This window comes from Myxocyprinus asiaticus, chromosome 12 (assembly GCF_019703515.2).
Source record: "Myxocyprinus asiaticus isolate MX2 ecotype Aquarium Trade chromosome 12, UBuf_Myxa_2, whole genome shotgun sequence".
Lineage (NCBI taxonomy): Eukaryota > Metazoa > Chordata > Actinopteri > Cypriniformes > Catostomidae > Myxocyprinus > Myxocyprinus asiaticus.
This window is the reverse complement of record NC_059355.1, coordinates 20,807,242-20,822,948: the sequence shown is the minus strand read 5'-3', so window position 1 is coordinate 20,822,948 and position 15,707 is coordinate 20,807,242. Positions and strand designations below refer to the sequence as shown.

Here is a 15,707-nt window from a genome sequence, read left to right as displayed (position 1 = left end):
CTGCGCCAAATATGTGAGGACATTGCAACTGAGGCCATTCTTACATGTTCAGCGCATTTTTAATGTTCTCACTTCTCATAAGCAGCTCAGATCACATAGAGAAATGCCACTCATAAGAGTTTGTGCTTATTTAGACTACCTGCTTCTTCGTTATTGAAATGTTGGACAAGACATGAATACACAGACTAATAAAAATACTGACACAGGCAGTGCTCATATTGAGTCCAGTCTTATGTGGGGTCTGTGCACTTGGCGTCGGGGGTTGGGTGTCGGTGGGGGATTTTGGCGGTGTTAGCATTTAGCGGTGTGTAAGGTAGGGGCGTTTGCATCTTTATTAAATCGCACTTGTCATTATTAACTTTGCTAAAATAAAACAATATTTGGGGACCCCCCCACACAATTCAAGCACTGGACACAGGGATTTAAAGTATCGATTCAACATCTTGAGAAAAAGTATTGCGATAAATAATTGAATCAGCACAGCCCTAGTATAACCTATAATTTATCTATTCTGCCAAACATAAAGAGTTAGCTGGGGCACGATTTGTTCCAGCTGTTGCATTAGTGTTGAAAAACAATCTGGTTTAGCCAAGCAAAATGAAAGGGGATCACCCCACATACTCCTCTATAGATTCACAGTACAATTACAATCACTATATGTTTCGAAACAATGTTTAGCTTTTGGCTTTGCAAGCATCTCAGAATCATGCTACTAAATTTAGTAAATAGTAAATTTGGGGAAATGCTCCCCGGTGCTTTAGTGGCAGATTAACTGCATCACTAATGGGCATGCACAAGAGCACAGATTCAGCACCAAGACACTGTTGACCCGAGCAGGAAACGCTCTTTGGGGGTTGATAAGAATATTCTATAGGATATACATTGGGAAAAGCCTTGAACAGAAGCTGTGAGTGCTCAAGATGACGACCACAACCACTTTTCAAGGCATGGACCTGGGCACCAGGAGCAGCTCCAGGTGCTGACAGATTACTATAGGAAGATAACGGTGCACATGCTTTTACATTGTAGCAAACAGCAAATTATTTAACCGTTTACAATGACTAATGCTATCTCAAGACGTTATCTGAGCTATTATATCATTGACTATAGGACCATTTACACTAAAAGGCATTCAATTTGGTGTATAAACGGTTGGCGAGGCTGCTGAGATAAATAAATGCTCATAGAGAGGAAGAAAAAAAATCAGTTTGTAGTCTGGTTTTGAAAGGACAACATAAGCACTAATTCTAATGCAAAGGTTAATGGATTTTAACAGCCCTTCGAAGCTGCTGGTTTATGAAATGCCTGTTTTATTGTCTTAATATGTGTGCCTTTGGCTGTGTTTTAACACCATGTGAGATGCCTACAGACTGTACATAGAGAGCTTTTTAGGACATCATTGACGTGGGCAGCACTTTTTAAGCATCACACACTATTTCCGACTCAGCAGTGCATGTTACTGGTGAATACGACTGCGATGCCCCCAAATGCTGCCTTTGTAGGCAACTCACTTGGTTTCAAAACAGCCTCTGACTGCAACATCAGCCTGACGGTAGACAGACACTTTCATAAGGACAGCCTGTAATTAATGACACGATTGTTGAGTAATTAAAACAGCTCTTTAATGCATTATATGAAGCGCTTGTTCATTTGAAACGAGACCCTCTCCCCCTTTTTCGGAGAACAAGAGGATGGAGCGCATGTGTGTTTTTAAGGTTGGGTGCGGTTCAGCTTCTATTGAGAAGAATATTTGCCTGTCACTATGAATTTTTACGTGCAGATATGTGAATTCTTCCATCGCTTCACGGATTGGTGGATACAATTTGTCTGCAGGTGTCAGTTCAATTAAATTAAAGGGAAAGTTCAGCCAAAAATGAAAATTATCATTATTTTCTCACCCTCATGCTATCCCAGATGTGTATGACTTTCTTTCTTCTGCTGAACACAATTTAAGATTTTAGAAGAATACCTCCGCTCTGTAGGTCCTCACAAGTGAATGGGTACCACAATTTTGAAGCTCCAAAAAGCACATAAAGACAGCACAAAAGTAATCCATAAGACTGGTTAAATCTAAATATTCAGAAGCGGTATGATAGGTGTGGGTGAGAAACAGATTAATATTTAAGTCCTCTTTTACTATAAATTCTCCCTGCCCAGTACGTGGCGACATGCATGAAGAAAGGAAATTGGCAAAAACACTTTCAAACAAAGTGAAAGTGGAGATTTATAGTTAAAAAATTTTTTTTTTTTTTAATATTGATCTATTTCTCATCCACACCTATCATATCACCTCTTCAAGACATAAATTTAACCACTAAGTTAGCATGGATTAGTTTTATGCTACCTTTATATGCTTTTTGAGCTACAAAGTTTTGGTACCCATTCGCTTGCATTGCATGTACCTACAGAGCTGAGATATTCTAAATATCTTCATTTGTGTTCTGCATAAGAAAAAAGGTCATGCACATAAATAAATGAGGAGAGAATTTTCATTTCTGGCTGGACTATTCCTTTAATCTTTATTTACATGACAACTGAAGAACAGTAGTATTGATATACCTACTGAGACAAATAGAGTAATATTACACAATATACTGTAGATAGAAAATAAATAATAAAACAACTCAAATAAATATAATCAGTGTACTGTTCATGATTAATTAGGTTTAAATATCTTTGGATGACAAAACTTAAAACTAGCCAACTTTATTATTACTCTACAAAGGACAAGGCTGTACTTACTTTTTAGTGCTTACACCACGTATGCAATTTGAGATTCACCAAATAATACCATGTCAACAATTTAAGCTGACAGGGAATGAACAGGAAACCACAATCAAAAACAATAAACTTAAAAGTAACAACCAACTCAGTTAGACAATCCTGACCTTACAAAGACTTGGTTGCATATATCATGCTGTCAATTATATTTGTCTTAATTTGTCACCCTAGAGTGCTGTGTCCACCAGGCGGTGGGTCAAACATCTGCTTTGGCACAGATGATGAAAAACCTGTGACCCGCAAAAACAAAATGGCATCTAGTATATTTGCTGAACCTGAAGACCCTCATGCCCATCGAAGGAACAATCCACCAGGTGCTGATTTTTGCACAAGTCAAGTATTTTCTGGTCAATGATTCCCATGGTGATTGCGTAATGCTGGCCTTTAGCTATACTTAAAGGGATAGTTCACCCAAAAATGAAAATTCTCTCATCATTTACCCACCCTCATGCCCTCTCAGAAGTGTATGATTTTTTTTTTCTTCTGCAGAACACAATGCAAGTGAATGGTGGCCAGAACTTTGAAGGTCCAAATATCACAAAGGCAGTATAAAAGTAATCCATATGACTCCAGTGGTTTAATCAGTGTCTTCTGAAGTGTCGTGGAAATCCTAGATCTGACCAGGTACCTGATGATCCGGACTCGAACTGGAAGGTTGGCAGCATCTTGCCTTCGATAACTGACTAGACTCGAACCAAGATCGTGTATTATCCTTCCTGAACAACAATACTCACTCTGTGATCCAATATGATAATCTTGTATATTCTGCAGCAAAACCCAGAGTCCAGTTTTCACTTTGTGTTTGTTCACTTACACTTATTCCAAAATTTCTGTCACACTGCACCCTTCGATCGTCTCTCATATGATTGCCAATTACAATGACATACCTCGTAACATGGGTAGTTCCTGTTTTAAAACCTACCTCTTGCATCACATCATGATTTCATTAATAATTTTCTAAAACATTGTAACAGCTGAAGCAAGATGATGATGGTAAAGTGAACTCAAGTGCAGTTTATTAAACTTACAAAAGCAAAAGACTAGACTAGACATAACTGTGACGTGAAACCATGAAAAAGAACAATACCCGTTGTTACATATACAATACAAGACAAAGGATATAAGGGCTATAAATACACAAACCGGAGTTAACAACATAACAAGAAAACCAATGAAAGACCAGAACTAATAACATGAGAACCAATGACAGAACAGTACTGATAAACACATGATGAAACATTAAGGTCACATGACAAACAGGGGAATCACATGACATAACAGGAACAGGAAACACTGAACTTCAAAATAAAAAACATGACATCAAAACATACACTAGCGTACCTTACTGGCACTATGGTGGTCTCATATGTTACAGAGCCCTCCCCTGCCCTTTTAAGGGTGGCTCCTGATGCCCAAAACAAGAAACAAAATTAAAGATCTGGGGGATCAGGAGAGAGCGGAGCCAACGGGTTATCTGGCAGGGAATCTGGTGAACGGCCAGGGGACCAGGGCGAAGCCGGTGGATGGCCTGGCAGACGGCCCAGAGACCAGGGCGAGGCCAGCCGGTGGACGGCCCAGAGACCAGGGCTCACCAGGTGGGCAGCCAGGAGATGAGGGATGGTCCGGAGACCACTGGGGATCTGGAGGACGGCCATGAGACCACTGGGGATCTGGAGGGCGGCCATGAGACCACTGGGGATCTGGAGGGCGGCCGGGGACTCAGGCAGTGAGGTCAAGGCAGCCGTGGACTCAGGCAGTGAGGTCAAGGCAGCCGGGGACTCAGGCAGTGAGGTCAAGGCGGCTGTGACTGCCATGGTGGAAGTCTCTGATGTGGTGGCCATTGTAAGAGTGCTGAGGATATTATCAGCCACTCCCACAGTAAATGACCAACCACTCAAGCAAAGGGCATAGTCGATATATTGAGCCAGAGTTAGGTCTATCCCACCACAAGGCATCAGAAAGTCTGCATGAAAAAATATTTGAGAGCTACATCACTGAAATCCACCCGTGTCCAAAAATCCATTACAAAATTCCTCAAAAAGACGATTCATCTGGCAGAGCCACATGAGGCAAACTGATGGGTTCATTTTGGGCAGTCGTGTGTTCTGTATCGCAGCTGAAGCGAGGCGTTGATGGTGATGTAAGTGAATCTAAGTGCAGTTTATTAAATAAAACAAAACATACAAAAACAAAAGACTAGACTGGACTTAACTGTGACGTGAAACCATGAAAAAGAACAATACCCGTTGTTACATGTACAATACAAGACAAAGGATATGAGGGCTATAAATACACAAACCGGAGTTAACAACATAACAAGAAAACCAATGAAAGACCAGAACTAATAACATGAGAACCAATGACAGAACAGTACTGATAAACACATGATGAAACATTAAGGTCACATGACAAACAGGGGAATCACATGACATAACAGGAACAGGAAACACTGAACTTCAAAATAAAAAACATGACATCAAAACATACACTAGCGTACCTTACTGGCACTATGGTGGTCTCATATGTTACAGAGCCCTCCCCTGCCCTTTTAAGGGTGGCTCCTGATGCCCAAAACAAGAAACAAAATTAAAGATCTGGGGGATCAGGAGAGAGCGGAGCCAACGGGTTATCTGGCAGGGAATCTGGTGAACGGCCAGGGGACCAGGGCGAAGCCGGTGGATGGCCTGGCAGACGGCCCAGAGACCAGGGCGAGGCCAGCCGGTGGATGGCCCAGAGACCAGGGCTCACCAGGTGGGCAGCCAGGAGATGAGGGATGGTCCGGAGACCACTGGGGATCTGGAGGACGGCCATGAGACCACTGGGGATCTGGAGGGCGGCCATGAGACCACTGGGGATCTGGAGGGTGGCCGGGGACTCAGGCAGTGAGGTCAAGGCAGCCGTGGACTCAGGCAGTGAGGTCAAGGCAGCCGGGGACTCAGGCAGTGAGGTCAAGGCGGCTGTGACTGCCATGGTGGAAGTCTCTGATGTGGTGGCCATTGTAAGAGTGCTGAGGATATTATCAGCCACTCCCACAGTAAATGACCAACCACTCAAGCAAAGGGCATAGTCGATATATTGAGCCAGAGTTAGGTCTATCCCACCACAAGGCATCAGAAAGTCTGCATGAAAAAATATTTGAGAGCTACATCACTGAAATCCACCCGTGTCCAAAAATCCATTACAAAATTCCTCAAAAAGACGATTCATCTGGCAGAGCCACATGAGGCAAACTGATGGGTTCATTTTGGGCAGTCGTGTGTTCTGTATCGCAGCTGAAGCGAGGCGTTGATGGTGATGTAAGTGAATCTAAGTGCAGTTTATTAAATAAAACAAAACATACAAAAACAAAAGACTAGACTGGACTTAACTGTGACGTGAAACCATGAAAAAGAACAATACCCATTGTTACATGTACAATACAAGACAAAGGATATGAGGGCTATAAATACACAAACCGGAGTTAACAACATAACAAGAAAACCAATGAAAGACCAGAACTAATAACATGAGAACCAATGACAGAACAGTACTGATAAACACATGATGAAACATTAAGGTCACATGACAAACAGGGGAATCACATGACATAACAGGAACAGGAAACACTGAACTTCAAAATAAAAGACATGACATCTAAACATACACTACTGCCCCTTACTGGCCGCAAGATCCCATATGTTACATACATGCACAAAAACATTTTATAACATGCATAATTACAATCCTTGCAATACAAAAGTTTAGCAATACTGGCAACAGTAGTTTCTATAATGGTCCAAATACATTACCAAAACATTTTCCGAAAGAAATTTGTCAACAAATACCATCATTTATGCCTCAATTCATCCAGCACCCTAGTCATGTCTTCCAATACCTTAGAAATGTTGCTTCCTCCAGTGTTGTATGCCGGAATAAAAGTACAACATTCTTTCACAATTTTCACGCACATGCCTCCTCTGCTAGTAATACCCCATCCAAAACTATTCTTTTCTCTAGGATAATTTTCCAAAGATAGCCTACTTCTGATTTAAATGATCAAAGCCAATTGGGTGTTGTTTGCAACCCGTAAAAATTCATAGTGGAATCTATTAATCCAATCAGTTACCCCATTATGAATTAGAAAGGCTTTCCAGAATTTAAACAAATTCTCAATTACTCAATGTGTGAGGCGGAGAAGAACATGTGTGAGCATTTTTAACAATTTTCATTTTCTGCACATATTTCTTAGCAGTATAATCTGAATAGTTCCAAACAAATTTAGTTCGAAATTATGTTGTTCCCTATCTTTCACTCACTCGAAGTTGTGTCGATGTAGTGACACTAGGGGAGCCCGAGACACCTCTGGTCTTTGATAAAAGGCCAATGAAAATTGGCAAGTGGTATTTGCATGCCACTCCCCCGGACATACGGGTGTAAAAGGAGCTGGTATGCAACCACTCATTCAGATTTTCTCTTCGGAGCCGAACGGTCATGCTCATTGAGCTGAATATTACTGTTCATTCACCTCTGCTGGATCTGATGGCGCATTTCAGCGGCTTCTCCCTCCTCTGCACTGGTGCACTGCAGAGAACGCCCCTGGGCGCTTCGGCAGAAAAACTAGAGAGTATATTTTCTGAAAGAGCCTTTTTCCCCTCTAAAAGGGTATATATTTCTCTAAAAGAGTGCACACACGGAACTTTTTAAAGACGCGTCTTTTCAAAGATGCCTTTCTGATTGTGTGTTATTCCTGGTTGTGGTCGTTATCTCTCAACTTCAGATGGTCATGATCGCTGTCTTTCGTGTCTGGGCGCGACCCGCACGGAGGCAGTGTTTGTGAATGGTTCATGTTCTCACTGCGAGAACATGACCATGGCAACGTTGCTGTCGCGGCTTGCTTTCGTAAGAAAGCAAGCCACCCCAGCGGCTCCCCACCTCGGTCCTTCTACCTAAGGGTATGAGGCCAGCGCGGCTAGCGCTGGGGGCAATTTAGGGACCCCAATGTGATTGTCTCTGCCGGGTATCTCCTTGCGGACCTCCCATTCCCCAGCATGCACGTCTGCCCCAATCGGGCTTCCGGATGAGTTCGCCGGCTCGTCTCACAGTGAGTCTGGCTTCTTGTTTGTAGCCCGCAAAGACGCGCAGCATCGGAGAGCAGGCTTGTCCAGTCGGACGCAGAAGCCTCAGCTGGGCTTCCCCCTTCGGGAACGATCGCCCAGTCACAGGCCAATGCCGAAATGACAGACATGCTTTCCCGGGTGGCCGTGAGCGTCGGGTTAGAGTGGAACCCTCCGCTCTCCCTTGAACCCTCGTGGCTTGATAATTGGTTTCTGGGCCCCGCTCCAGTGCCATTCTTCCCGGAAGTGCATGAGGAGCTGACGAAGTCGTGGGAGGCACCTTTCACTGCCCGGCCCCGACACCGCAGTTCCCCCACTCTCACTACCCTCAATGGCAGGGCGGCCAAGGGCTATATGGTGATTCCCCCGGTGGATAAGGCGCTCGCAGTGCACCTATGCCCGCAGAGCGCCGCCACCTGGCGTGGATGCCCTAAGCTCCCGTCCAAGCACTGTAGGCTCACGTCGTCCCTGATGGCTAAAGCCAACAGTGCTGCTGGACAAGCCGCCTCTGCCCTGCACGCCATGGCTCTCCTGCAGGTCCACCAAGCCAAGGCGCTGAAAGAACTGCCTGAGGGTAGTTCCGCCCCAGATTTGATCCAGGAACTGCGCTCGGCGACTGACCTCGAAGGTCATGGCGCGGTCTCTCGGGCGGACGATGGCCACTCTAGTGGTCCAGGAGCACCACCTTTGGCTTAACCTGGTCGAGATGGGCAAGGCCGACAAAACACGGTTCCTTGCACGGTTCCATTTCCCAGGCAGGCCTATTCGGCGACACCGTCGAGGACTTTGCCCAGCAGGCCTCTTCCTCCCCCATCCCAGGCTGTTCCGGGAGTGGTCACAAGGAGCCAGGTAAGTGCTTCAATGTCCCTAGACTCAGCACGGCCACGACGTGCTGTGGCACTTCACGCTCTGCCCCGCCGTGAGGCCCCACCTGCCGGTACATCTGATGACGTTGTCCCCTTGGTCCCCCTCGCACGGAATTTGGACGCGTGGCTTGTGCTTTCCAATCCGTCGTGGTGGCTGATCAGGACCGTCCGACTCGGCTACGCGATTCAGTTCGCCAGGCGCCCGCCCAGGTTCAGCGGTATTCACTTCACCCTGGTCAAGGGCAAAAACACCGCCACCCTGCGCATGGAGATCGCTATCCTCCTATGGAAGGACGCGATAGAACCTGTCCCCCCAGCCGAGATGAAGAAAGGGTTATACAGCCCCTACTTCATCGTACCGAAAAAAGGAAGTGGGTTGCGGCCAATGAGTACTGTGAGTACTGAACTGGGCTTTACACAGACTCCCGTTCAAGATGCTGACGCAAAGACGCATTCTGGCGAGTGTCCGGCATCAACATTGATTCGCGGTGGTAGACCTGAAGGATGCGTACTTCCATGTCTCGATCCTTCCTCGACACAGACCCTTCCTGTGGTTCACGTTCGAGGGTCAGGCGTATCAGTACAAAGTCCTCCCTTTCGGTCTGTCCCTGTCCCCTCGCATCTTTACGAAGATCGCAGAGGCTGCCCTTGCCCCGCTAAAGGAGGTGGGCATTCGCCTTCTCAACTATCTCGACGACTGGCTAATCCTAGCTCACTCTTGAGACGTGTTGTGCGCACACAGGGACCTGGTGCTCTCGCACCTCAGCTGACTAGGGCTTCGGGTCAACTGGGAAAAGAGCAAGCTCCTCCCGGTTCAGAGCATCTCTTTTCTCGGTTTGGAGTTGGACTCAGTCTCCTTGATGGTGCGCCTTACGAACAAGCGCGCCCAGTTGGTGCTGGCCTGTTTGAAGGCGTTCAAACAGGGAACAGTGGTTCCACTGAAAAGTTTTCAGAGGCTCCTGGGGCATATGGCGTCCTCGGCAGTGGCCACCCCGCTCGGGTTGATGCATATGAGGCCGCTTCAGCACTGGCTCCAGACTCGAGTCCCGAGACGGGCATGGTGCCACGGGACACACCGCATGGCCATCACGTCGGTCTGTCACTGTCTTTTCCTTGGACCGACCTCTCGTTTCTATGAGCGGGTGTTCCTCTAGAACTGGTCTCCAGGCGCATCGTGGTCATGACAGATGCCTCCAAAACGGGCTGGGGCACTATTTGCAATGGGCACACAGCCGCCGGCCTCTGGACGGGCCCACGACTGCATTGGCACATCAACTGCCTCGAGTTGTTGACAATTCTGCTCGCCCTGCGGAGGTACCAGCCGTTGAACCAGGGCAAGCACGTGTTAGTTCGGACAGACAGCATGGCAGCGGTAGCATATGTCAACTGCCAAGGCGGTCTGTGCTCTCGTTGTATGTCACAACTTGCCCGCCATCTCCTCCTCCGGGGTCAGCAGCACTTCAAGTCGCTGCGAGCCACTCACATCCCGGGCAACCTCAACACTACAGTGGACGCGCTGTCACGGAAGGTTTCCCTCAGGGGAGAGTGGAGACTCCACCCTCAGGTGGTCCAGCTGATTTGGAGTCGATTCGGATGGGCACAGGTGGACCTGTTCGCCTCCCAAGAATCCTCCCACTGCCCGCTCTGGTACGCCCTCACCGAGGCTCCCCTTGGCATAGACGCGCTGGCACACAGCTGGCCCCCTGGCCTACGCAAATATGCATTTCCCCCAGTGAGCCTGCTTGCACAGACTCTGTGCAAGGTCAGGGAGGATGAGGAACAGGTCGTCCTGGTAGCACCTTACTGGCCCAACCAGACGTGGTTCTCGGACCTCATGCTCCTTGTGACAGCTCCCCCCTGGCGAATTCCCCTGAGGAAGGACCTTCTTTCTCAGGGATGGGGCACCCTCTGGCATCCGTGCCCAGACCTCTGGAATCTCCATGTCTGGCCCCTGGATGGGACATGGAAGACCTAAGCGGTCTACCACCCGCTATGAGGTGCCTGTATGCCTTTAAGTGGCGTCTATTCGCTAAGTGGTGTTCTTCCTGACACGAAGACCCCCAGAGATGCGCAGTCGGATCAGTGCTTTCCTTCCTGCAGGAGAGGCTGGAAGGGAGGCTGTCCCCTTCCACCTTGAAGGTGTACATTGCCGCCATAGCAGCACACCATGACGCAGTCGACAGTAAGTCCTTAGGGAAGCACGGCCTGATCATCAGGTTCCTAAGAGGTGCCAGGAGGCTGAATCCCTCCAGACCGCACCTCGTTCCCTCATGGGATCTCTCCGTAGTTCTTCAGGGTCTACAGAGAGCCCCCTTTGAGCTTTGCAGTCAGCCGAGCTTAAGGCACTCTCCTTGAAGACTGCCCTCCTGACTGGTCTCACTTCCATCAAGAGGGTAGGTGACCTGCAAGCGTTCTCTGTCAGCGAAACGTGCCTGGAGTTTGGTCTGGGTTACTCTCACGTGATCCTGAGACCCCAACTGGGCTATGTGCCCAAGGTTCCCACCACCCCTTTTAGGGACCAGGTGGTGAACCTGCAAGCGCTGCCCCACGAGGAGGCAGATCCAGCCCTGTCGTTGCTGTGTCCGGTGCGCGCTTTACACATCTATTTGGATCGCAAGCAAAGCTTTAGGATCTCTGAGCAGCTCTTTGTCTGCTTTGGTGCACAGCGGAAAGGAAGCGCTGTCTCCAAGCAGAGGATTGCCCACTGGCTCATTGACGCCATAACTATGGCATATCTCGCCCAGAACATGCCGCCCCCGGTAGGGCTATGAGCCCATTCTACCAGAGGTGTAGCGGCTGCCTCTCTAACAGACATTTGTAGAGCAGCAGGCTGGGCAACACCCAACACCTTTGCAAGGTTCTACAACCTCCGGGTGGAACCGGTTTCGTCCCAGGTAGTGGCACGCAACACAAGCGGATAAGCCCGGGATAGCCGGCCGGGTGTATTGCTTGCACATAGCGCCTTCCACCTCCCTTGGAGCTGAAGATGTGCACCATTAATTCCCAGTAGTGTTCGCAAACTTTGTCCCCTGGTTGACTTCCTCCGAGCCCTGTGGCAGTCGAGTGTCACATCGACACAACGTCGAGTGAGTGACAGATAGGGAACATCATGGTTACTTGTGTAACCTCCGTTCCCTGATGGAAGGAACGAGACGTTGTGTCCCTCCTGCCACAACGCTGAACTACCTGCTGAAATGGCCGGACCTTATATCGGCTCCTCAGCATAAAACCTGAATGAGTGGTTGCATACCAGCTCCTTTTATACCCGTATGTCCGGGGGAGCGGCATGCAAATACCACTTGCCAATTTTCATTGGCCTTTTATCAAAGACCAGAGGTGTCTCGGGCTCCCAAGAGTGACCCCTAGTGTCACTACATCGACACAACGTCTCGTTCCCTCCATCAGGGAACGGAGGTTACACAAGTAACCATGATGTTTGGTGTCGGATGAGTGGTCATGATGGACAGGAACTTCCTCTTTTCTCTGAATGATCTCAACAGTTTGATCTAATAAAGGCAACAAAATTATCAATACAATACACAAATGAACACATCAATTCCAATGGTAAATTTGAACCATCTGTTGGCCCATATCCATTTCTGTGTATGCTTATCATCTTGACTACCCCACTGGCCCCATTCATGCTCCATCTTCACCGAGTGCCTCTCCTGTACTGGCAAGGCTTACAGTCTTTCTTGAATCTGTGAGGCCTGATGAGGTTTGCAATGTGACACGTGATTCCAAGTATCACGTTCAGCTATCTTTACTGTTATGTTTGTAGTCAGGATGACCTTGTACGGACCCAGCCACCTTGGACTATGCCTTACCTTCCTGCGGAGGTTCTTCACCCAGACCCACTGCCCTGGTTCATATGAATGTAGTGAGTCACCTGGAACTAGTGATGCTGCCTTAGCCTGCAAATGTTTTAGTTAGAGACAACATATAATTCTTCATATGCTCATCGACCCCTGTCAAATTCTCATGGGGAGGAGGTTTGATTCCCCCTCACATCAGCATCCTGTAAAAAATTGTATGTGGGCTGAGGGCTGTCCTAATTGCCTTTCGAGCTCTCATGGCAATCAAGACATCAAGACTTGAACACATGTCATTTGAGTCTCGGCCATTACCTTATACAATTTAATTTTTACTGTCTGATTTGGCCTTTCCACTGCTCCTCAACTCTGTGGGTGGTAAGCACAATGAGTTTTGAAATTTATTTTCAATCCATTTGCCAATTCAATTATCACTTTATTTACAAAGTGAGTGCCATTCATAGGCAGTGGGTGAACCAACTTCAGGGTAAGGCTATGAATTAGGTGTTAGAGGTGTGCTTCCCGTTGTAGCTTATTTTTCCCCCTTTAAAACATTTAAATAGATTTCCTGGCGCCTATAACCATAAAATATTTTTAAGTTACGGGTCACCTACTGTACAACATTCACATCCCAGTACAAAACGCTCCAGATGAATTATGTATCAATTGTTATTTACATGGCTATGGTCACAAACCAAAAGTTGTATTGATAATTTTGACAGAGAAAGCAAGCATATGTCCTGCTCGGCTACCGTTACACATATATGCTTGATTTGGTTTTCTATCAGCATGGCAGCCAATGTGAATAATAATATAATCCATCATCTTACCTAATTCAGCAAAATCCTGCGGTTGGACCTGGCATCATATGCGTTGATGATGTGCTCCTTGTTTAGTGTTGTTGTTATGTCACTCTCGATATGCAGAAGACTCAGAGATGACAGTCTCTCCTGGCCCATTGTTGAAAGCATCCAGTTCCTTACGTTGCATAGCTCAAAACGACCTCTCGCATGTTGCTGTCCCCACCGGTAATGTCAGTGCCAAATTGAAATGTTTCTCAAAGTTAGGATAAAATCCAGTGGAGAGCACTTCTTTCACTAAGTCAGGGGATGTTTGTGACAAATTCAGTTTCATTAAATTCACCTTGGTACAGGCCAGTTTTGGGTTGATAGAGAGGGTGGTCGCATATTTATTTAAAAGACATTGCGCTCCTTCTGGGTCGTATTTTAGCACTGCATCCACACTCTTTGCTATTTCCATGGACTGGGTGGAAAACCGGGACTGACACTTACCCAACAGTGTGTCCAAAACAGGAGAGTAGAGCTGTTGGGCCCATTTCAGTTTCATGCTCTGTGAGGTTTTTGTTTGGGTTTCTCTTTGTCCAAGGGAGCTTGTGACAACACAGGAATCCAAAGCAGCTGTTTTTTTCACTGGTCGCTTGTGTGTGTGTTTGCATACCTTTTCAATGACTGGAATGAAGAGGAACTAGTGAATGACAGAATGCCTCAATCTCTGTTCATAATTCTTTCCACTTTTCGTTGGTCCTCATACTCTCAAGGCCGTTCACTGTACACTCTATGACACTTGAGGACTGGGAGAGTGTTGCGTTCTTTTGTAGTGCCTTGTGTGCAATATGGATCACACTAAGAACATGGTAAAACACCACAAGACACACACAGAAAGCAGCCATCTTGAGATTGCTTAAGAGACTGGATGCCTCAACAAACCTACGATAAGGCGGCACCAAGTGTGGAGATCAGGGCTCTTACTGAACTTTTTACTGATGCTATGTTTCGCCATCGACATGCCCATCTTTTGTTGCTAAGTGCTGTCAGTTCAGCTTTAATTTCAAGCTCTTTTTGGTGCTGCTTTTATGCACAGTGTGTAGCTGGTTGTGTGAAAAATGCATAAAGACTCTCAAGGATGTGAAAAACATAGTTGCTGTGCGATTTACCTTGCAGGCATCCACCAAAATCAAATTCAACTTTTGGGCCATACAATGTATGTACACTGCAGATGGATGGTCTTGACACAATTTCTGCTGAACACCATTTACATAGCCAGACATGACGGCCACTCCGTCATAACTTTGTGCAACGATGGATAAATTGTATTTTCCACGAGCATCCAGAAAGTGCTTTATATGTCCATAAATTGCGTCAGTGTCTGCTCTTTCAGAACAGTCAACCAAACCAAGATATCATTCCTTAATCTCCGGCTTCTCTATGTATCTCACACACACCGTCATTTTTTCCTCCTTAAAACTGTGTGCTTCGTCCACTAGAATGGTAAAAACAATACATTCTCTTCAACGTGCGTACTATCTTGCCTTTGAACAAACAGCTGTTTCTAAAAAAATGTTTGTGTGTCGGGGCTTTTAAGGTTAAAAGGGGCGTTTAATCGAGTATGGAAAGCATCGTCAAGCATCGCATACCAGTTGCACTGCTCCAAAAAGATTCCACGATTTGCTGAAATTTCTCTCTCATTGGGCCCTCTCAGTGCAAGTCCTTGTTTACCCAAATACAACCATATGTCAATAATGGAAGCTGCATATTACCTATTGCCCTGCACTGTGGCCCTGTAAGATTCACTTAACTGTGCAGTGGTTGAACCTGTAGCCTTGGTTTGCTCGAAACAGTGCTACTGCTCTGTACACTGATGATGCGGTTCTCCATCTACGTGTTTCTGTAACTTTGCTAATATATTGTTCCAGTCACATACTCCATTTGCAATAAAAGTAGGATCTATAAATGCACCACTAGAACTGCACTGAAACAATCTGCAGGGGAAGCAGAATACTGCATCTGCCTCTTTACTGTATTCAATTAATGGATATGTCTTGTAATAATCTGACAAAAATGACCAGTTCTGCTCACCGAACAATGTTTTTAGGGTATTCAGGTAGGTAGGGTTGTGATGGTCCTGTTTCTTTATTGTTTGCTTTAATGGAAGCAAACAGGTGTGGTTCCTTTTTTTGGTAACGTTAAGGGCCTCAGACTGCTCATCCTGTGTTGCTCATCTTGGCACAGGTGAGGACAAGGTCTCATCTGGGTTTTTGTCTGATATTTCCCCTCCTGAATTTAATGGGTTGTTCAGGTTGTTGCAGCATGACGTCTTTGTCTTTTCTTATGTCCATTATGTTAACTTGCTAAATT

At 46.4% G+C, this 15,707-nt stretch overlaps 1 protein-coding gene across 1 annotated transcript in view; it reads left to right on the top strand.

Moving 5' to 3' along the window:
- The first annotated feature begins 920 nt into the window (after positions 1–920).
- The window catches only part of LOC127449040 (jupiter microtubule associated homolog 1-like), a 34,519-nt gene continuing 19,732 nt past the window's right edge, over positions 921–15,707 (top strand). The window contains exons 1-2 of the mRNA XM_051712139.1: positions 921–976; positions 2,953–3,095. Coding sequence (XP_051568099.1) covers positions 921–976; positions 2,953–3,095 — 199 coding nt within the window. The remainder of the gene's footprint in view (positions 977–2,952; positions 3,096–15,707) is intronic.